At 33.3% G+C, this 22,520-nt stretch overlaps 1 protein-coding gene across 1 annotated transcript in view; it reads right to left on the minus strand.

Moving 5' to 3' along the window:
• Nucleotides 1-22,520, minus strand: part of LOC124534126 (serine protease persephone-like) — a 31,487-nt gene that overhangs the window by 5,935 nt on the left and 3,032 nt on the right. Inside the window, exons 3-7 of the mRNA XM_047109821.1 lie at nucleotides 15,363-15,526; nucleotides 14,254-14,295; nucleotides 13,514-13,605; nucleotides 3,272-3,381; nucleotides 1,561-1,704 (exon numbers count right to left, since the gene is read on the minus strand). Of these exons, the coding sequence (XP_046965777.1) occupies nucleotides 1,561-1,704; nucleotides 3,272-3,381; nucleotides 13,514-13,605; nucleotides 14,254-14,295; nucleotides 15,363-15,526 (552 nt within the window). The remainder of the gene's footprint in view (nucleotides 1-1,560; nucleotides 1,705-3,271; nucleotides 3,382-13,513; nucleotides 13,606-14,253; nucleotides 14,296-15,362; nucleotides 15,527-22,520) is intronic.

Genomic DNA, 22,520 nt, shown 5'->3' on the forward strand with positions numbered 1-22,520 from the left:
TTCTTAATTAATTGTACTATTATAAGTATTAAGTTGTCTTATTTAACTAATAATTACGATTTATACGTAACAAGAAACCCGCCTCGGCTTCAGTGGCGGATTTACAAATAGGCTAAGTAGGCTGTAGCCTAGGGCGGCAGATTTAGATTTAGATTTATTTGGCGGCCAAAGCCCAAATTTGTTGTTATCTTAGAGAAATAAAAAAAAAAACTTATAAGTATACATATTGCATCCGTAATCCGTATACTCGTCACTATATAGCGGGTTGAAAAAATAATCTGGTAACTGATAGAAATATCACCTAGTTTATAATCATACTTATAACGGGAAAAACCCGATGTAATGAGGACGTTAGAACCAAATCATAAATGTTGCAAAAAAAAGTAAGGGCGGCAAAAATTGAATAACCTACTAGACTAATAGCGGCTAGCTAGCTAGCTTACTTGTATTATGACAATATACATATCTGCGACACAACAGCCTTAACTTCGAAATCCTATTATTGTTCCTTGACGAAAGAGAAAGTCGTTTTACCATAGCTATTAACTTGTGTAGTTGCTACTATAATGTAAATGTAAATCATTTTTATATGTTTTTTTAATATAATATATGATTATATGTACTATATATGTACACGAACATTAAATTTATAATTTAGTCCAAAAAAATTACTACTCAACAACTACGAACGGTTCTGAGGTAATGAAAAACGGTTGTGAAATATTTATTTGATTAAAATATCAGCTCAAATTTTCTAGATCAATTGAAATAAATTTTAAATTATAAATTATTTACTATTTAAGTAAGAGGGGGCTTTGTTTTAGGAGATTGTCGTTCATATCAATGAATTTGAATCATAAGTGGCCCATGCCACCTACTATGGAGTTGAAGCTTCATATCGAATTTTATTCAATGTTCAATTTTTGAGCCGAGATGGCCAAGTGGTCAGAAAGCGTGCATCTTAACCGATGATTGCGAGTTCAAACCCAGGCAAGGAACACTGAATATTTATGGACTTAATTTGTATATTTGTGTTGTTTATAATTTATCTCGTGCTCGGCGTTAAAGGAAAATCGTGAGGCAACCTTTATGTGTCTAATTTCATATAAATACATTTGTATTCCATCAACCCGCATTGGAACAGCGTGGTAGATATGGCGATGAAGTCTTAGCCCAGCAATGGGAAATTTACAGGCTGTTGTTGTTGTTTGTTGCTTAGGCCGTAAAAGAGAAACAAACAGACTCGCAGATAGAGTTATTAATATTTACAATATTAGTATGGATAATTTTGACGGCCTCAGTGGTCGAGTAGTATGTGTACACCGGTTTTCATGGGTACGCCACTCCGAGGTCCCGGGTTCGATTCCCGGCCGAGTCGATGTTGAAAATTCATTAGTTTTCTATGTTGTCTTGGGTCTGGGTGTTTGTGGTACCTTCGTTACTTCTGATTTTCCATAACACAAGTGCTTTAGCTACTTACATTGGGATTAGAGTAATGTATGTGATGTTGTCCCATATTTATTTATTTATTAATATGTAAAGGCGTGCGCTGAAGCTTACTTTAACAATGCCAAGTCATGATACTTGGCGCTCCTCACGTAAGACGGATGCTTGATAATCTTTTCTATCCTTATGTCCGTTTCTTTATTCCATTCATTACTTCCGATTTCTATAACTCCCACGCGAACTATGCTTGGCTCGATTCTGCAACGATTATTGTTATTTTAATTAATTTATTTTTATACTAAAATTCACTTTAAGGCAGGTACACATATCAGACAATTATACGAATTATTAGTAATCGAACCTTGCTCGCGTTTTAGTGTGTCTATTGTCATGTGTTAGGCAAAAAAATAGCCTTACTTTGGAGTTCAAGTTTGATTCATACCAAATTACATCAAATTCGGTTCACTGGTTTGGTTGTGAAAGAATGACAGACAGACAGACAGAGCTACTTTCATATTTATAATATTAAACCTCCGTGGTCGTTTCGTATGTACATCGGTTTCATGGGTCCACTCCGAGGTCCCGGGTTCGATAACAGACGAAACGATGTAGATTATCATTAGTTTTTTTATGTTGTCTTAGGTCTGGGTGTTTGGGATACCGTCATTATTTCTGATTTTCCATAACACAAGTGCTTTAGCTACTTACATTGGGATCAGAGTAATGTATGTATGTGATGTCTCATATTTATTTATTTATTTATTAAATGAGTTTCTTGTCGATTCTCATTTCCGAAGTGTTAAATATTATTCAAACATTCTTAGAAAAGCTTTTTTTAAATAACATATGGTAAATTAATTGTGTTTAACGGTCAAATAACCTTCTAACCCTGTGTGGGGTACCGGAAATAAGCGCCGCAAAATATAAACACAAGAGGGAGGTCACATTACCGCACAAACAGGTTGAAGTTACGACTGATCTATAAGAATATCTTCATTATCATTCCCATATGTTTAACCCGTTAAAAAGCAATTATATGGCATATTTTTTCAGCTGTCTGACGGCAATTTATCTTGGAATATTGTTACCCTTGCAAACAGGCCGCGAAAAAATCCTGAGATAGATCACTATATTCCGCCACCTCGAAAGGGCCTAAGATGGATCACTTAAAATTAAAGAAGGTAAATTTGTTGTGCACTGTTTTTTTAAGAGATCCAAAGCCTCCTTAATTATTTAGGATACTACATACTACTGGTAAAGAACGAAAGAAACAAATTCGGGGGACTTTCGAGGTGAAGTCTTGATTGGACAAATTACCTTAAAAATATATTATTGTTTTACCCCCTAGAGCATCAATACTTTGTAGAGCATTAAAAACAGAGCGCGATCGCCTGACAGACGTTTGTGTTTACTTTTTGGCGCAAACTTCATAGAATTGTCGTAAAATTTAGTTAGTTTTTGTAAGTTGACCCTACTGGTCGGTAAGAATACGTTATAGAAGAATTGTGTGATTGTAATTGTTATGTAAAATATTTTTTATAGAAATATGTAGCTGCCATACAAATGTAATGTAAATACCATTGTTCGTAGTCTTTCTATCCGTAAAAAGTCAACATATGGAGGTCTGAATTACGCCTCGTAAACAAATTAACGATCCGTATTTAAAACGAATCGTTTCCTAACTAAAAATCAACAGTTCAAATAAAAAGCAAACACGTATTGTTGATCGAAGCGAATAGAACCACTTGATTGAGTTTGAATGATTATAATCTACGCTACGGGGTGAAATATTACTTATAAAAAAAGTTGCAAAAAAAAACTTTACCTCTCGAGATTATCAATACAATGAGCAGCCGTGATGACGAAAGTCTTCGACACTAATGAGCCTCCACATAGGAACTTGTATCCATCGTTCATTTTATATCCAAGTGCTACCTGAAATAAAATAATTTAGTTTAAAAACTACTTAACTCACTAAATGGTTAACACACCTAACTGCTTAACACACCCAATTTCTTGATGATAGGGCTTTCTGCAAGCCCGTCTGGGTAGGTACCACCCACTCATCAGTTATTCTACCGCCAAATAACAGTACTCAGTATTGTTGTGTTCCGGTTTCAAGGGTGTGTGAGAAAGTGTAAGGGACAAAACATGTTAGTTCCCAAGGTTGGTGGCACATTGACGATGTAAGGAATAGTTAATATTTCTTACAGCTTCATTGTCTATGGGTGATGGTGACCATCAGGTGGCCCATATGCTCGTCCGCCAATCTATACCATAAAAAAATTTTGTGATTAATACATTATCTATGTAGGTGAGATTACAGTTTTGTTTATTAATGTTTTATTTGTACCTATGTTAGTATATATTGTGGGTCAGTATCACTGCATCGTTGAACTTTTGACACCGGTGACATTATTATTGTACACATAACCAATACCAACAATTAATAAATATTCTTTCGATCGTTAATTATAAGTATTCAGAATAAAAACTTTTTTTATACATACATATTTATGCTTAGGAAATTGATTCCTTAATATTATCATTTGACAATGTTTTTTTCTGATCAATGAGCCAGTTTGACTACATGTTAGTATTACCAAAACCATTTCCCAGAATTGTGTCACTACCAATATTAATAGTCCAAATAGTCTGGATACAATGTCTGACACTGTCTGTAATACTTATAATACATATATGTACTCGGACAAGGTAGGCCAGGGCATGGGATCATTATTAAGTAAGAATTTGAAGCAAAAAGTAATTAACATTTGTAGTCCAGGGATTCCATACATAGAAATGATAAACAAAATTAAACAAACTAAATATAAGGAAAATTCTAATATTATAATTTTCTATGGAGATAGTTTATCAGTTAGGAAAAAAGATGTCTTAAAATCAATAAATATCCTTCTTGACATAAATAAAAATTATAGATGTAAATATTTACTATGTGCTTTCCCATATTCTAACTTACTAACGGAAGCACAAAATAAATACATCTATAATTTAAATCTATTTTTACATAGCATGACATGCCGTCATAGTGACGTATTTATTAATTTTGACATAAATAAATTTATATTTAACTTTAAGCTGACATAGGATACAATGTACCTGCCACTTAAATATAAACGACATATAGCTACATTGTTAGCTTACAATATATTTGATCCAATTGTAGACACTACAATTAAAAAAAATATTATACCCTTGATTAGTAGTTGTGCTACTAACAATAATAAATTAAAAAACTAAGCAATAAGACAACGGATAAGCACTATAAATATATTACTAGTATTGTACATCAGAATATACAGAGCTTATCCAGCAAAGATAACGAAATTGAATTATTTTTAAAGTACTATAATATTGACATATTTTGTATTAGCGAACACTGGATCTTGTCACATCAGCTACCACCTAGTATTAATAACTATAAATTGTCAAGTGCGTTCTTTAGAAAATTAACTAAACATGGAGGATCATTAATATACACAAAACAGAATATACATTGTAAAGAGCGAAAAGACATTGTGGATCTTTCAATAGAGCGCACTGTTGAACTGTCATGCGTGGAACTCGAGCATACTATAGCTATGTGCGTATACCGACCTCCACAATCGGATTTTAACCTTTTTGAATGTGTGATGGAGGACGCCCTTAAGCGAGTCTGTACTGGGCGAAAGAATATAGTTATTTGTGGAGATTTTAACATTGACATTTTAGTGCAATCTTCCATAAGTACTAGGTTCATAAATTTATTTCAATCTTATAATCTAAATAACATATTTTGTGAACCTACAAGAATATCAGCGACTTCCGCAACCTGCATAGATAACGTGTTTTGTAGTTGTGAGGCCGTTAATAAGAAAATCTTATCAAACCTTACATCAGATCACTTTGGCCAAATGGTGTCAATAGGTATAAAAAAAATCAAAAGAAACGAAAAATCACTTGTAGGCCAATTACTGTAAAAGGTTTAATCAACTTTAATAATGCTTTACACTGTAGCCTTCCAAAATTGAATCTTAGCTCAAATGATCCCAACTCTTTATATAATTCTCTTTTACAAGTAATTAATAACGAATTCAATAAAATATTTCAGTTAAAAACCTTTTATCAAAACAATGAAATGCAGTTCTCAGACTGGGCCACTACCGGTATCTATATAAGTCGAAATAAATTGTATGAGCTATATGAACTTAAGAAATATAATCGTGATTGTAAATTTATCAATTTTGTTAAAAAATATTCCAAGTTATTTAAACAAGTTTGTCAAACAGCTCGTTCGTTGCATATTAAAAATAAAATCTTAAAATCTAATAATAAAATGAAAACTACTTGGGATATTATAAGTTCGGAAACAGGTAGGTTGAAGTTTGATGCAGGGCAGTTATCCCTTAGTATAAAAGGCAAAATTGTAGGCAAAGATCTAGATGTGGCCAATGAATTCGAAGAATATTTCTCTAATATTCCTCTGAATATTACTAAAGGACTTAATGCGTCTCCTAATGTCGCTTTAGACCTACTCAAATGTTATGTTCCCCAGAATGAGTTAGAATTTTCTTTTTTTTTTTTTTTTTTCTTTATTTAAAGAGTTTATTCGTTAAGACGAATATGCCAGCCACTCTGTAAAATTAACATTTGAGTAATTAAAGTTAAGTTACTTAATACTACTTATGATATTACATTGACCTTCCTATTACTAAGGCCGACCTTAACTAATTTTATTAATTGAGAAGCTTTTTCTGTATTGGGTTCCGCTAAAATAGTATTTAAGTATCCCACACATGATTTTAATTGAGATACAAATGGCATATTTTGTCTATAGTCCTCGTTCCGGGCACATTCTATTATAATATGGAAGGCATCTTCTACCACGTTGCAAGCCGTACAATTCGGGGAATTAACTTTTCTCATTAAAAAAGCGAACTTATTCAAGGGAATATGTCCGGAACGGAGACGCATCATAATAGTTAAATCCGATCTATCAAACCGACTGTTATCAATCCAAGATGATTTAGGGGGTTGAGGCTGTATCGTTTTATACCAAATACCTTTCTCTTTGGATCTCTCGTCAAAGTATTCTTTCCACAACTCGCGGCAAGATTTTTTAATGATGTATGTGTAATCTGAACAAGAAGGATGTAAATCTACTTCAATGCCATCATTACACGCTTCTCTTGCCAAGCGATCTGCTTTTTCATTACCGGCTACACCTACATGTGACGGAATCCACTGTAATACAACTACCTTAGATGTAAAGTGCAATAGTAATTTCAGTATAGTATAAGCTATCGGGACGCCTCGAAAAGTCGAGGTACACCGAGCCAAGTGTTGAAGAGAAGTTTTCGAGTCTGTAAAGATTACAATTTTATCATGATCTATAGTCTCTATGTACGATAATGCTTCAGCTATAGCGAAAAGTTCCACATGCATAATAGATAACTCATTTTTAATTTTGAATTTAAAACCATTTCCTAAACTATCGTCATAAAAGGCAGCCCCTGATCCATCTTTTTCTTTAGATCCATCTGTAAAAACCCGGTGATATGTATTATATTTATCCAAGTTTTGGGAGCAAATCACATTTATTTCTGACAAGTTATAATTACGTTTCGGTTTAGAAATTTCATTTATAAATTTAATATTATTTGATAAATCAATATACGTAATCCAATTATTAAAAGAAAACATTTCTAATTGATTAGAAGTGCTAGGTGATATATCTTTAAATTTTTCAAAAGTAACAGCAAGTAGCGGTTTTTTCTTATGTCTCCAGTAGTTATTGTTGAGAAGAATAGCTAGTTCATTTAATACTTCATTAGTTTTATTGCACTGAAAGGATTTGATTTTAAGAATATATTTTGCAGCCAAGAATTGTCTTCGAATAAATAAAGGTTGTAAACAGAGTTCTGATTCCATCACATGTATAGGAGTTGACTTTACAAATCCACCTATAACACGCATAGATTGGTTTTGAATTTTATCCAACTTATTTAGATGTGACTTACAGCTATTGTCGTAGAGGAAGCTTGCATAATCTAGTCTGCTTCGAATAACTGATATGTAAAGGCGTCTAAGGTGCTTGGGATGTATGCCCCAACCGGGTCCAGATAATACTTTAAAGATGTTCAGAAACTTCATAACTTTGTTGCTAACATTATTAACATGTTTACCCCATCTTAAGGCACGATCCAGCCACAATCCCAAGTATTGAACATTATCTACTAATTCTAAATTAATACCATCAATTTTTAGGTCAGTGTAATTTCTTACAGATTTAGGCTTTCTAGTGAACAAACATACTTTACTCTTAAGTGGTGATACTTCCAAACCTATATCTAATAGTAATTTAGTAATAACATTTAGTGTCAGCTGTATATCTGACACAGCTTTGCTAACGTCTTTACACGTAACAAAAATAACAAAATCATCTGCGTATTGAGATATACAAATATTGTTGTTAAAACTCTTACAAATATTAATAGTAGCGACATTAAATAAAAGTGGAGAGAGTGGATCTCCTTGAGCTAAACCACATCCAGTATATCTGCAATTCATAAGATTATCAGTAAGGGTAATTAATCTTCTTTCTTTTAAAAAATTCCACAGATATGTACATAGTCGAGATCCTATTCCCATTTTATCTAAAAGTAATAATAAACTATTAATATTGACGTTATTGTACGCATTATTTACATCAATAAAGCACCCTAATGTAACTTGACCTTTGGTGAAACCTATTTGAATTTTTGAGACCAAGTAGCTTAAACTGTCCGTGCAGGATCGATACTTTCTAAAACCGACCATGGACGGTGAAAACAAACCGTTTTTCTCTAGATACCACTCTAAACGCTTATTAATAATCATGTGAAATATTTTGCATAAACATGAGATTAATGCGATTGGTCTGAGCGAAGATACAGATGTAGAATCTCGACCAGGTTTTGCAATCGGGTGTATACGAATATAACGCCATTGATTTGGAATATAACTATACGTCAAAATTTGATTGTATAGAAGGGTCAAAATACGTTTACCATTAAGTGGCAAATTTTTAATCATGGAAAACGATATGTTATCACATCCTGGAGCTGTGTCAGAAGCCTTTGTACATTTTTCAATTTCATGTAATAAAATAGGTGATTCCAGTTTTACATTAAAAGTTGTAAATAAAGGTTGTTCAGGCATAACATAATCAGGACTTATACTACATAAAAGTTCATACGCTTGTTTCTTATTTACATACCCTTTTTGGCTTTTGTACCCTTTCATCCATTTCATCTTCCTCCACATCTCATTTGTAGTAGTAACATGGTCTATTGACGAACAAAATTTATACCATCCTTCACTTTTAGCATGCCGACTGATTCTTTGAGCTGCATTCACTTTTTCTTGAAGAACAGTCAAATTATTTGGTGTGGGATTACGCCTAAAATTTCCTAAGGCTAAGCGACGTTCAGCTACTGCTCTTGACAGGTTGATATTCCAATAATGTTTCGGAACGAATACTACACCGGGGCTCTGACAAATTTTTATATAGGGTATATATTTATCTGCAGCTCTGTTAATTTCCTCAACAAAACCGTCATAAGCGTTTTGAAAGCTGTCGGGCAATACGAAATTAGCGAATCTATCTTCAAGGAACTTGGTATATGAATTCCAGTCGGCCTTCTTAAAGTTTCTCTTTTTTACATAAGACGTTTGAAGTACAGAACTGGTTGATATTTTTATAATTATGTGGTCACTCCCTAACATTTCATTCAATGTGGTCCAATCATACTTTATTGCAACATCAGAAGTAACTATCGAGATATCCGGAGAAGACTGACGAAGTCTTCCGTTTACTAATTGGATACGAGTTGGGCTGTTGTCATTCAAGGTAATAAGGTTCAGACTTAACAAGGATGCAAATATTTGATTGCCTCTAGCGTCATTTCTATTTGACCAGGTAGTGTGGTGACCATTCAAGTCTCCAAGTAAAAGGGTTTTTGTAGTAAATAGTGAGAAAAGGAAATCCCAGTCTTGTTGGCATGTTCTAACAGAGGGGGGGCAATATATTGAAACTATATTTTCTATTACCTCGCAGTTAAACACCTTAATATGTAAGACTTCAATGTTACTGTTGTTGCTTCTTGTGTCTTGTATTTGAGCTTTAATAGAATTTTTAGTCAATATAGCCACACCACCATAACCATCACCCCTATCCTTACGGAAGATATTATAGCCGCTAACCCTCACATTAGAATCTTCATTTAGCCATGTCTCAGTTAATGCAGCAATATGAACTTTTTCTATTTTTAAGAGGTGCTCAAATGATGTTAACTTATTTGTCAAACTTTGGCAATTCCATTGAAAAATATTTATTGTTAAGTGTTCGTTTCTGCCACTATCCATGGTTTAATATATGCAAAGAAAGGCAATTCTATTAAGTAGTGTTTTGCAAAGCAACATAATGAATTAAGTATTATTTTAATGCATGCTTCTATTTTTTTGTCTAAGGTTAACTGTTTATCCCATAATTTATCTCTGAGTTGTTTAAAAATTAATTGCCACGTAATCTTCTGTTCAAACCTTGTGTTTTTTATTTCTGTGTTCTCTGTATAATTGTTCTCGTATTCACTTTCTGGTCCTGATTCATGAATTGTATCTAAATTTCCGTCTAAATTATTTCCCGAATTTGTTTTATTTTCTTTCCTAGACTTCTTTATGCGTTTCTTCTCTTGGGGTTTTTCTTTACTACAAGTTTTCTTTAATACTTGAGCATACGTCCCTTCGCTCTGTTTAAAACAGGGCTCAACACTATCTTGATTATTATGTATATTATTATCGTTATTTCTAATTGTCATAGAAGGTTGTGAATCATTATATCTTGGCTCTGGAGGGACATATATAGTTAAAGCTCTTTTATAGGTACAGTTGAATTCTGCCATAATTTCTCGAATACGTTTCTCTTTAATATAAATCGGGCATATACGAGCCAATGTCATATGTTTACCATGGCAGTTATTGCACTTAAATTCTGTCGTATCACAATTAGCATGAGAACCACCACACTTAGGACAAATACATTTATTTGATGGACACATTTTGATTGTGTGTCCATATCTCCAGCATCTAGAACACTGTGTAACTGGGTAAATGTATGGGTTGACATTAGCAACCGTATCAAAGATATAAACCTTTGCTGGTAATGAAGTTCCCTTAAAACATATTCGCACGGCCTCCGATGGTTCCCATTGACCCGTAGCATTATTTCTATATTTCAATCTTTTAACTCCTGTTATCTCCATGTCACATTTTAAACTGTCTAATATTTCCTCCTCGGTAATTTCTAAATCAATGTCCTTGATGACTCCAAAAGATTGAGTAATTTCAAATGTTTTTTGGCATTTAAACCCGTTTTCTTTAAAAAAAGTGGATTCTAATAATTTATCCGCACTTATTTCGTTATTAAACTGCACAACTGCTTTAAACGCATTTATATATTTGACCCTCGTAATGTCTTTAATATTTTCTGATTTCAACATTTTCGCCAACTTAAACTGTTTAGGTATTTTTTCTACTGAGGTAATACTAATTTCAAAGTTGTAGTTCGAGATTCTATTCGAATCATTCGTACGAGCCACTTTCCCCCGTCTTGTAACGGTTAGCCATAGCTCATCCTGATCTGTACGTCTATCTCTTTTGTTGGGTCTTATTATATTATTCAAGTTTTCATTGTCTGATATCGTGTCTACTAATTCTTCCATGTCGCACATTCTCACATTTTCGCTATCCTTCATTATCTCACTGTAATCTTCCATCGTACATTCCACAATTTCGTTTTCACTCAATCGCTCATCTTCATTAACGTTGCTAGCCATTTGTAAACAACATAACTAGGCGAGATAACGCTTCAATACAATCGAGCGGAACAATTTAAAGCCGGTATTCAATAAAACAGTACGCGCGTCTCACTATAACAAGCGCCCGCGCGCGAATGATGTTGATAGTGAGTTAGAATTTTCTTTTGAGAATATAACTCCGTACGAAATATTAAAAATATTTAAAACATTAAATCTGAAAAAAACCTGTGATCTTTGGGATTTATCAGTCACAATTATTAACAATGTAATTGTTGACTTGGCTCCTTATTTAGCTATAATCTTTAATAAATGCGTACAATCTGGTATTTTTCCTGATATGTTGAAATTAAGTAAAGTAATCCCATTATTTAAGTCCGGTGATAAAAATGATCCAAACAATTACAGACCGATCTCTATTTTGCCAGTATTAAGTAAAATTTTTGAGAAAGTCATGCTTAATCAATTGCTATTATACTTTAACTCGAATAAGCTATTGCATTCTCAACAGTTTGGTTTTACTAAGGGTCGCTCGACTGCTGATGCGGGTGTAGCATTTGTTAAGCACATTTATGATGCATGGGAAAAGTCACAAAACGCTATTGGAGTTTTTTGTGATTTATCAAAAGCTTTCGATTGCGTTAGGCATGATATTCTCCTAGAAAAGCTTAAATATTATGGTATCAGGGGCCCTGCATTGAAATTAATTTCCTCCTACCTTAGTGAAAGAGTTTTGAAGGTTGTGGTTAATGGTGCAAAATCAAATGGCGCTGTGGCGCAAATGGGTGTACCACAGGGTTCAATTTTGGGACCTCTCTTGTTCTTAATATATATAAATGATTTACCTTATTTCGTAAAAAATACTTGCGATATTGTACTGTTTGCAGATGATACATCCCTCATTTTTAAACTTGATAGAAAAATAAACAACTATGACGTTCTGCTCTGTCGCGGGTTCTTGGTTGGTTTGACATAAATAATTTAGTACTAAATGCTAAAAAGACTAAATGTGTTTTGTTTTCCTTGCCAAATGTCAAATCAAATCCTTCTGCAATAACTTTGAAAAATGAAAGGCTTGAGTTTGTTGAGTCGACGGTCTTTTTAGGGATAACCCTTGACTCCAAACTGCAGTGGGGCACCCATTTGTATGCCCTGGCAAGAAAACTAAGTAGTGCCATTTATGCAATAAAAATAATTAGAAAACTTACGGACATAAGTACTGCTAGACTAGTTTATTTTAGTAATTTTCACAGTATTATGTCATATGGAATGTTGTTATGGGGTAATGCAGCAGAGATTGAAGTTGTTTTTATTCTACAGAAAAGAGCTATCCGATCTATTTACAATATTAGCTCCAGGACATCATTACGCGAAAAATTTAAAGAAATAGGTGTATTAACGGCTGTTTCACAATATATTTATGATAATATAATCTTTATACAAAAGAATATTAAAAATTATTCTATTAATGCTGATGTACATACTATTAATACAAGAAATAAGAATAAACTTGTAACCCCCAGTTTCCGTTTGCATACGGTAAATAGAACGTTTTTGGGCAATGGTATACGCATATATAATAAGATACCGGAAAATATAATCAATTTACCATTTTCAAAATTTAAAAATATTATTAAGACTAAATTAATAAATAAATCATACTATTCATTAAAAGAGTACTTTTTAGAAAGAAACGCCTGGAGTTAGGCTCGGGTTCCATGATAGGACGCTAATTACTGTCAATAACAGCATTGTAAATGTGTTTATTTGAAAAGAGCAACTATGCGAGTTTCTTGCCGTTTCTTCTCGCTAGAAGCTGCTTTCCGAAACGGTGGTAGTATTTGTTTATTGACGATTCAAAAACGCTTCATTGTGAAGTTTACTTGAATAAAATTGATTTGATTTGATTTGATTTGATTTGCACAAGGGACATAATATTCTAAATTTTTACGGCGCTAATGTCAATGACCATGCAGGGGGCCCGCTTACCCGACCTATTTATTCCACAAATAATGTTAAAAGGAGTAAACCGTAATAAGTAATGAATCAACATTTATTAAAAACTCAATAACTCAATAGTGATAATTATACAATGTGGAACAGAATAATTATAAGTAATAAATACTATAACAGCGTCGTTAAAACAATAACACAACACTAGCCATGAACTCTTGATAAAATCAATACTTATTTTTAAACGGTATTATATTTACCATGTGCGGGAATTCCCCTAAATTCGCCAACTCTCCTCCGATTATGTATAATCCGACGGGCGGTATGCTTGATTCAATTATTTTTTCACATTCTGAAATAAATGTATTAACAGTTTAGTAGCATCGTATAAACGCTTGGCTAAAGTCTCCCTTTATGGAGAAGGTTTGGAGGTCCCACGACGTTGCTCCAATATGACTTTGTTGGTCGTAAGCTCATGCCAATTCAAAGTTGTTTGAACCCGCAATCTTTGTTTAAAATGCACGAATTCTTAACATCTTGGCTCAGAAATGAATACAAATCGTGATTTATACAGGATCTATTTTTATATTTTATTTATATTAAGTTCAGGTGTTAATGATCTGAGAAATAGGTTTATTAAAGAGTTATTAATTGATATTTACATGCCACAACATATAAAATGTTTATGTAAGGCTGTATAATATATAATGTTTAAGTTAGTGCCTTTTTTTATCTCGTTGGAAAAACGCGTTACACGTTTCCTCTACGTGGATGGAAATAGGGTATGTGGGACTCCCCGGGGCCTTGGACGCCGCTTGCGCCCGGTACAACGGAATACCCACTAAAAACCCAGAGGTACACTCTTCGTCTTTTCGGTGGGCGCGACGGGATCGCTTTCGCATGCTACCGTAACGCCCTGGTCTACTGTTTTGTATTGACGACGAATATAAAACATTGTTAAATATCTCACAAATGTTTAAAAGTGAAAGTGTCCACTAACCTTCATCAGCAATTCTCAGTGATGGTTTTTCTTCTCCTGTACCTAAAAGAAAAAACACATTTGTATTGGAAATGTAATTCCTTCTTTGGAATTTTAAGAGACACTGATTTCGTTTAAATTGTTTCTACAAAATCACAAATCAAATCGGTGGTGAATTTGAAACCTTGCCTGTTTTAGGCCTTTGTAAGATATGGATATCTTACAAAGGCCTAAAACATATATTTTCACAACATGTTTATTGATTCATAATAATTTCGACAAAGTAATTTTTGTAGAGTTGCATTGTTATAGGTACCAAGTTTTGAATTTGTTATCTGCCCTAGGCACGGCCTTCCTTAGCCTACAATGAGAATCGTTTGTAATGGTAACATTAATAAGTAATCAAACAAGTAATCAAAAAAATAATGTATGTAAAAGTAAGCTTATCTCAAGTATTTAAATAAAAAGTATCGAGTGGAGTGGCAAACACACTCGAATAATTAGTTCATATTCGTCTGTATTGGCCGTATATAATTTTACGGTAATAAACACTATTCCGTAAATATTATATTAGATTATAATCTATTTTGTGAGATCGTCAACTGTCAACTGACGAAAGATTGTAAACGGAGATGGTCTGAAATACGGCTAACGATGTGGGTTAGAGTTAGATAGAAAGGCTCCTACCTTTCTCTTACACAGGCAGTGTTACGCGCCTGCATAAGCATGGAGACTAGACCAGACGAGAAGGGCTAACCCTCCCAGAAGAAGTTATCACTTTTATATACAGGGTTATTAGTAATTCGACGAAAATCCGTCAGGAGGTGAAAGGAGTGACTATTTGCATTAATTTTAACCCCCATATTCATGGTGCAAAAATTAACCGTTTTTGAGTTATTACGTTTTCTAGCTTTTTTTCAAAATTTGCCAAAAATGCAACTTCAAAAATTTATTTTAAAAAAGTGTCAATTAAAATTATTTTTTTTCTTCTGTTTTATAAAAGCAATTAAACACTGCATATTTGTCAATGTTAAACAATAATATTCTATCCAAATTTAAAATTGCGAGACTATATTAAGTCTCAAGAATTTTTGTCCACTAAGTGCACTATTTGGTTTCAAAGTACTCACCATAGAATAGATCTGTTGTCATAGTAGTGTTAAGGCCTCTTGGAGAGGAATTATCTTGGCCTGATTTGAAAATTTCGAATATGGTTTTTGGGCAGCACACGATCTCTAGGTCTTCGCTGAAGCCACATCTTCTAAAGGGATGCTTACGGGTTTTTTTGATGTATCTGTAAAAAGGACATACAACATTCTATAATTAAATTTTAATGTATTGTATACGTTATCTTCTGTCTATCTGAATATTGCTTAAATAAACTAAGCTAAATTAGTTTTACTGCGACGTCAGTGTAAAGGCTAGCTTCTAAGCACGAGCGATTGGTAACAGATCCCGAACAATGATCGAAGAATTTTTGTCTACCAAGTACTGTGTGGGCGGATTAAATGTCCCTAAAAATAAAACGACATTGCATAAAACCTTCATGCGTCTCATGACCTTTTCGGTCAGGTCTTTGCCCAAAGCAAACCCTGTATTATAAATAGATTACAGTTCATTCAATGTAATTTTATTGCGTATCACCACTAAATCTGCGAAGGCTTTCACACCATCGACCTTTATTGGGACATCGACATTAAATCGATCGAAAAACATCTCAAATGCCCTTCCAACCTTCTGCCAAAGATATCTGTCCTCTATAAACTAATCTTTATACTTATATAATAAATGCAAAACTTATTTGACTGTCTGTGTATCCGTGGGATATGCTCTTTTATGGCCAAGCCACTAGAATTTGATGAAATTTGGTAAAAAAATCACACCTTTATTTTAAAGATGAGGTTTTTCATTACGTCATAATATATTTAGATATATAAAAATGTTTTGTACGTTCGTATCGACGTCAAACTAAGTTGAGTGGGAACCCTAAATTATTCGAATGGTGGACATATCGATAATCGACAGGTAAGGGACAAAGGGACAAATTTGAGACGTGACTAGTGTATATTTTATTATAGTTTATGTATATATATATATATATATATATATATATATATATATATATATATATATATATATACATATATATATATATATATATATATATGTGGAAATAGTTTATATATTTTTAAGTATATTATGTGTTTGATAATGACTGGCCACTTGTAATGTCAGAAACGTCTGTGAGTTTTTATATTCTGTCTGTAACTAAGATTGATATAATTACGTTGAAAGAAATAATAAAGAATATGAATTAAAACACCGTGTTGTGCATTAAATCTAGCTATATCCCACAACTTTTGGGGGCTCGTCCGGGATGCTGATAAATTTGATGCTAATCGAAGACGTAAGACGAAGATTTAAGATTGAAGATTGAAGACTAAAGAATTAAGATTTAAGATTGAAATTGAAAATTTGTATGAAGATTCACGTGTAATTGATTGGTAATTGACGCCATCTTCAAATCCGAATTCTGTAATACCGACGCAACTTCACGACTTTTAAAAAACAAAAATGGTAGTTTTTCGGATCTGATGTCAAAGATTAAATTTATGAAGATAAAAATTAAATGAGTATAATTAAACCATCATTTTGCCCGACTACTACCAGAAGACGAAAATTGAAGAGGAATTTTAGATTAAAAGGAAATTCAAGTTGCTCTCCGAAAATGCCGCCGAAAAAAGATGAAAAAGAAGAAGACGAATACGGTGTGCAAATTTCATTCAATGATTTAGAGAAATCGATGACAACTTTTACCGGAGATGACACCTACCCTATTGAAACATTTATTGATGAATTTGAAGACACGGCAGAGATTATGAAGTTGTCTTAAATTTTCTACAAAGAGAAGCATCGGTACCAGGGTCAAGGACCATATAGGAGATGTCAAAAATAGGCGTTCTTCAAAGTCTGCAGTCTGTGAACATGCTCTGGATAAACCTAACCATTTTATCCGATTTGATAAACCACAGATCCTCGCTAGAGAACACAGATTCATTCCTAGAATGATACGCGAGGCTATTGAAATTCAAAAACATCCGAACTTCAATAGAGAAGATGGTTGGAGACTTTCTAACACCTGGGATCCACTTATTAAAAATTTAAAATCCCAAATCCAACAGACTGCAAGACCTAAAGATACAGTTAGTGCCTTCTGCGTGCAACCGGAACGTTACTCAAGACATCAATTGAGAAATCGTTGGCGGTAGTTGTTAATAATATTTCCTTTGTTCTTCAAATAGACAAATGTCATCTTAGTCTACCCGTGACCACGAACACTGCAAAGTGCTCGAAACGTCGGGATGTTTAAAAATAATTAATATACGCGATTCATCCGTTATAATTAGTTTTATTTAAAGAGATTATGAAGTGGACTAAAGTTGAAAAACTGATTTATGCGAAGAGGCTTTTAGATGGAACTGCGAAACTGTTCTTGCGATCTTTGGGAAGAGTTAAAGATTATACGACGCTGAAGAAAGAACTTAAAGAACAATTTGGGCCAAAGATCAATAGTGCAATAGTGCATAAGAAGCTCGCCTCTCGTAAGATGAAGAATGAAGAAACTTTTCAACAATACTTCCTTTCAATGAAAGAATTGGCACTTCATGGCAAAGTTGAAGATGCTGCTTTGATTGAATACGTGATTGATGGTATTCGTGACTCGGAGACAAATAAAATCATTTTATATGGTGCCTCAGATATGAAAGAATTTCGCAAGAAATTGGACGTCTATAGTGAGTTTAGAAAAAAGATGTCTAAACGTGCGCATTCCGCGCAAGGACATATGTCTGGACTGGCTGAACCTCGAAGAAAGACTCGTGTACAAAGATGTTATAATTGCGGTGATGTAGATCACGTTTCATCTAGCTGCCCTAAAGGAGTCAAATGTTTTAAATGCAACGAATATGGCCATAAATCCACTGAATGTACCAATAAGCCTACAAAGACGTTAAATATTGAAAGTAGAAATGAAAAAGAGAAGGTTCCCTATAAGAAAATAAAGATTAGCAACATAGACACTATAGCTTTGATAGATACCGGAAGTGACGTAAATCTTATTATCAAATCAGAATTCAATAAAATCAAGGATAACATAAAAGACTATAAAGCAGAATCAACTTGTATTACCGGAATTGCTAAACACGAAGTGTACACTGAAGGAATGTTTTTAGGTAATGTAAAGATTGATAAATATTACACAGACTTAAAGTTTCATGTCGTTAGGGACCACGATATCTCAGTCAAGATAATTATTGGTAATCCCATCTTAAAAGATTTTGAAGTAAAGTTTACTCCTGACGGTATTTTTGTTGAAAAAATCACACATCTTACACTCTTAATGGAAAAGAATGAAAACGAAGAAGTCCATGTTATAGAAGATTCAGAATTCAAAGAGAAGATCCATATAATGTGCAAAGACTACAAATCTAAAGAGAAGATAGAATACCGACCAGAAACTCGGATGAAGCAAGCAGACGCCCTGAGTAGAAACCCAATATGTCTGATACTCACAGAAATCACAGCGCGTATAAAGAAAGCTCAATATGAAGATGAACATGTTAGACTAATAAAGAATATTCTAGAAACACGTGCTTACGAAGACTACATAATACAGAACGAAATATTATTCAAAATGACGGATGGTAACAAACTAATTGTTGTACCGAAGAATATGCAAAACGAAATAATACGCCAAAATTACCGGAAAGGACATTTTGGAGTTGTAAAAACAGAAGAATTGATTAGACGAGAGATTTTTATTCCAAATTTAACCGAGAATAATAAAAGAAAAGAGCTCAGGCAAAAGGCTAAAGAATCTATAAAGAAGATACAAGAGGAGAACATTAAATCTTACAAGAAACGAAAGAAAATAGCTAAGAAATATTCTATTGGAGACTTGGTAGCAATCAAAAGGACGCAGTTCTAGCTAGGAAATAAGTTGTACTCAAAGTATTTGGGGCCATACGAAATTATAAAATGTCAGCGAAATGATCGGTATACAGTGAAGAAAGTCGGCAATGGTGAAGGTCCAATTAACATTACCAAATCAGCAGACTACATGAAGCCTTGGATTTCTGAAGAGGAAGATTCATCTGGGTCAGATGAACCTGCAGGATAGCCGTGTGGAAATAGTTTATATATTTTTAAGTATATTATGTGTTTGATAATGACTGGCCACTTGTAATGTCAGAAACGTCTGTGAGTTTTTATATTCTGTCTGTAACTAAGATTGATATAATTACGTTGAAAGAAATAATAAAGAATATGAATTAAAACACCGTGTTGTGCATTAAATCTAGCTATATCCCACATATATATATATATATATATATATAATGTCTGCGCTGTAAGTAATGTCAACCACTGCTTAAATTTCGAACACGCTAACAATGGTAAAACTAAGATCTTATGTCCCTTGTTGTAGTTACACTGTTAAAAAAGAGTAACTACTGAGTTTCTTGCCGATTCTTCACGGTTGAATCTACTTTCCGAACCGGTGGAGCTACACTTAATTGTAAAATAACGATTCAAAAGTGCTTGCAAAAGTCTACTTGAATAAAGTTTATTTTGATTTGATTTGATTGATTTGATTCACTCAGCCTGAAGGAACACAACAATTCAATTCTTGGTTTAATGGCTTTTAGTTGTGCCGACAGGGCACAGATTACCGCCAATTTCACGTAGGATGGAGAAGACACGGAAGAGATTGATTGGTATAGTTGAGGAAACAAACTCAATTAAAATTTGAAGATTAGCATAGTCGTAGTAATTTCCTTGGAAGGAACACAAAAATACCAAGTGTAACGGCTTGACGGTAGAACACGATAATTGAGTGGTACCTACCCAGACTATAATAGGTTTTTTATGTATCTATAATTAGACAACATAAATAATAATATCTTGTTTATTGAAATATATACCTAATTAAGATATTTTCCTGTACATACCTATATTATATTTTATTATATGTATACATATGTTTATAATAATTGGTATTGTTTTCCTTGTACGCTTTAACATTAAAATATGAAATTATTGTATGTATTTCTAGGTGACATATTAAAATTAAAATATTAGTTTAATTGATATTTGAAACTAAATTACTGACGATTGACATTGATGTAATTCGATCATAATTATTTTTACATGACATATTACTCAGCTGAACTGAGCTGAGCTGAGATGGCTCAGTGGTTAGAACGCGTGCATCTTAACCGATAATTTCGGGTTTAAACCCAGGCAAGCACCACTATATATATGTTGTGTCTATAATTCATCTCGTGCTCGGCGGAGAAGGAATACATCGTGAGGAAACCTGCATGTGTCTAATTTCATCGAAATTCTGCCACATGTGCATTCCACCAACCCGCATTGGAACAACGTGGTGGAATATGTTCCAAACTCTCTCCTCAATAGGAGAGGTGGTCTTAGCCCAGCAGTGGGAAATTTACGGGCTGTTACTTTACTTCACTACATAACGTATATGATAGCTAAATATACAAAATAATAAAAATAAAATCTCATATTTTATTTGGGACAAATATAGCTTAATGTCGCATCCTAATAATTATTTTAAGTTTTATCTTCAGGCTTCATTCTTCAACTCTACTGATTCGGTATTGCTATAATTTAAAAATAAAAAAGTAAAGAACGAATTCTATAGTTCTATTGTATTAATGATGGTCATAAAACATGTTCCAGGTACGGGGATCGGCATTGAATAAATGCATGAACTCTGGCGTGTTTTGTTTGTTTTCTATTAATCAGCGTGACAAAATAATCAGAAAATATTCTTCAAAAATAAATAAAAATATAGTATATAATTCTTATAATGTGTGCTTATTATATATAATGCATTTAATATGCACTATTAAATGCATTTCTCTAACTTATCTGAGGTCATTGGTGACAGGTGATCAATTGAGTATTGAGATCGGCAGTAATCTTTAAGTTCACGTTACACATAAGTTCTTCGCATATTCTTTTGTCCCGAGAATATCATGAGATAGCTAAATAATATGGTTTTTGTGTAATATGTACGCTCATGCTGGGCCAAAATAATTCCTGATCCTATTATCAAGAACAAGGCGTCAATTATACTAAAACTACCTATGCTACTCTGTTAATTTAACGACCCCGTAGTATTTCGGTCTGATAATTTATGTATAATAAAGGCATTTGCAACATTAACGGTAACTCCGATGGTTGCTACATCCAGGATGTGACTCACATTACCTACATACTGAAATTCGACTACATTTGTTTTTCACTATACAGGCCTATTTGTTATATATAACATATTTATTTACAATCCGTTATTTATTCATTGAATTGTGATTTCTAATATCACTCACAAAAAAGGTACAAAATGATTATCATGTATTTAGATAATGATTAAAAAACTTTGGATAATCTATTATAGACACCTTCTCAATACATTCAAACGTTCATTCAAAAATATTTCATAGACAAGGTTTTACTTTTCATGTGCCTATCTGTTTTTAAACGTATAAAGAAATTGTGATTGTCACATTAAATATTTTTTTTAGGGAATAGGTTGGCGGATGAGCATATGGGCCACCTGATGGTAAGTGGTCACCATCACCTATAGACAATGAAGCTGTAAGAAATAATAACTATTCCTTAAATCATCAATGTGCCACCAACCATGCGAATTAAGATGTTATGTCCCTTGTGCCTGTAGTTACACTGGCTCACTCACCCTTCAAACCGGAACAATACTGCGTACTGTTGTTTAGCGGTAGAATATCTGATGACTGGGTAGTATCTACCCAGGTGGGCTTGCACAAAGCTCTACTGATGAATATATTAACCTAATTCATATTCCTTATGTAGTTACGTTGTTTTATAGACAATAAGTTGAGTAATGATAAATGTGTCACTGAAAAACCAAGATTATTTAATATTATTTTGTAACATATGAATTATTTCTACCCAATCCGCAATTGACTCAGATTAAATAACATAATTCTTACGTCATTATAGTTTTTCCCAGGCGTAAGAATAAATACAATACGGGGTAATATTTAATTGATTTATGTATTTATCCGATATTCGTGATTCATAATAACGAATGTCAATTTGAAATTAGGTCGCCGATTATATATTACATTGTGTCACTTTATTCTGAGCATAAGACATGACTATTAACTAATAATTTCGAGCAAGTCTACGATTGACGTGATAGAAATCTATCCACAATTGTA

This window comes from Vanessa cardui, chromosome 12 (assembly GCF_905220365.1).
Source record: "Vanessa cardui chromosome 12, ilVanCard2.1, whole genome shotgun sequence".
Taxonomy (NCBI): domain Eukaryota; kingdom Metazoa; phylum Arthropoda; class Insecta; order Lepidoptera; family Nymphalidae; genus Vanessa; species Vanessa cardui.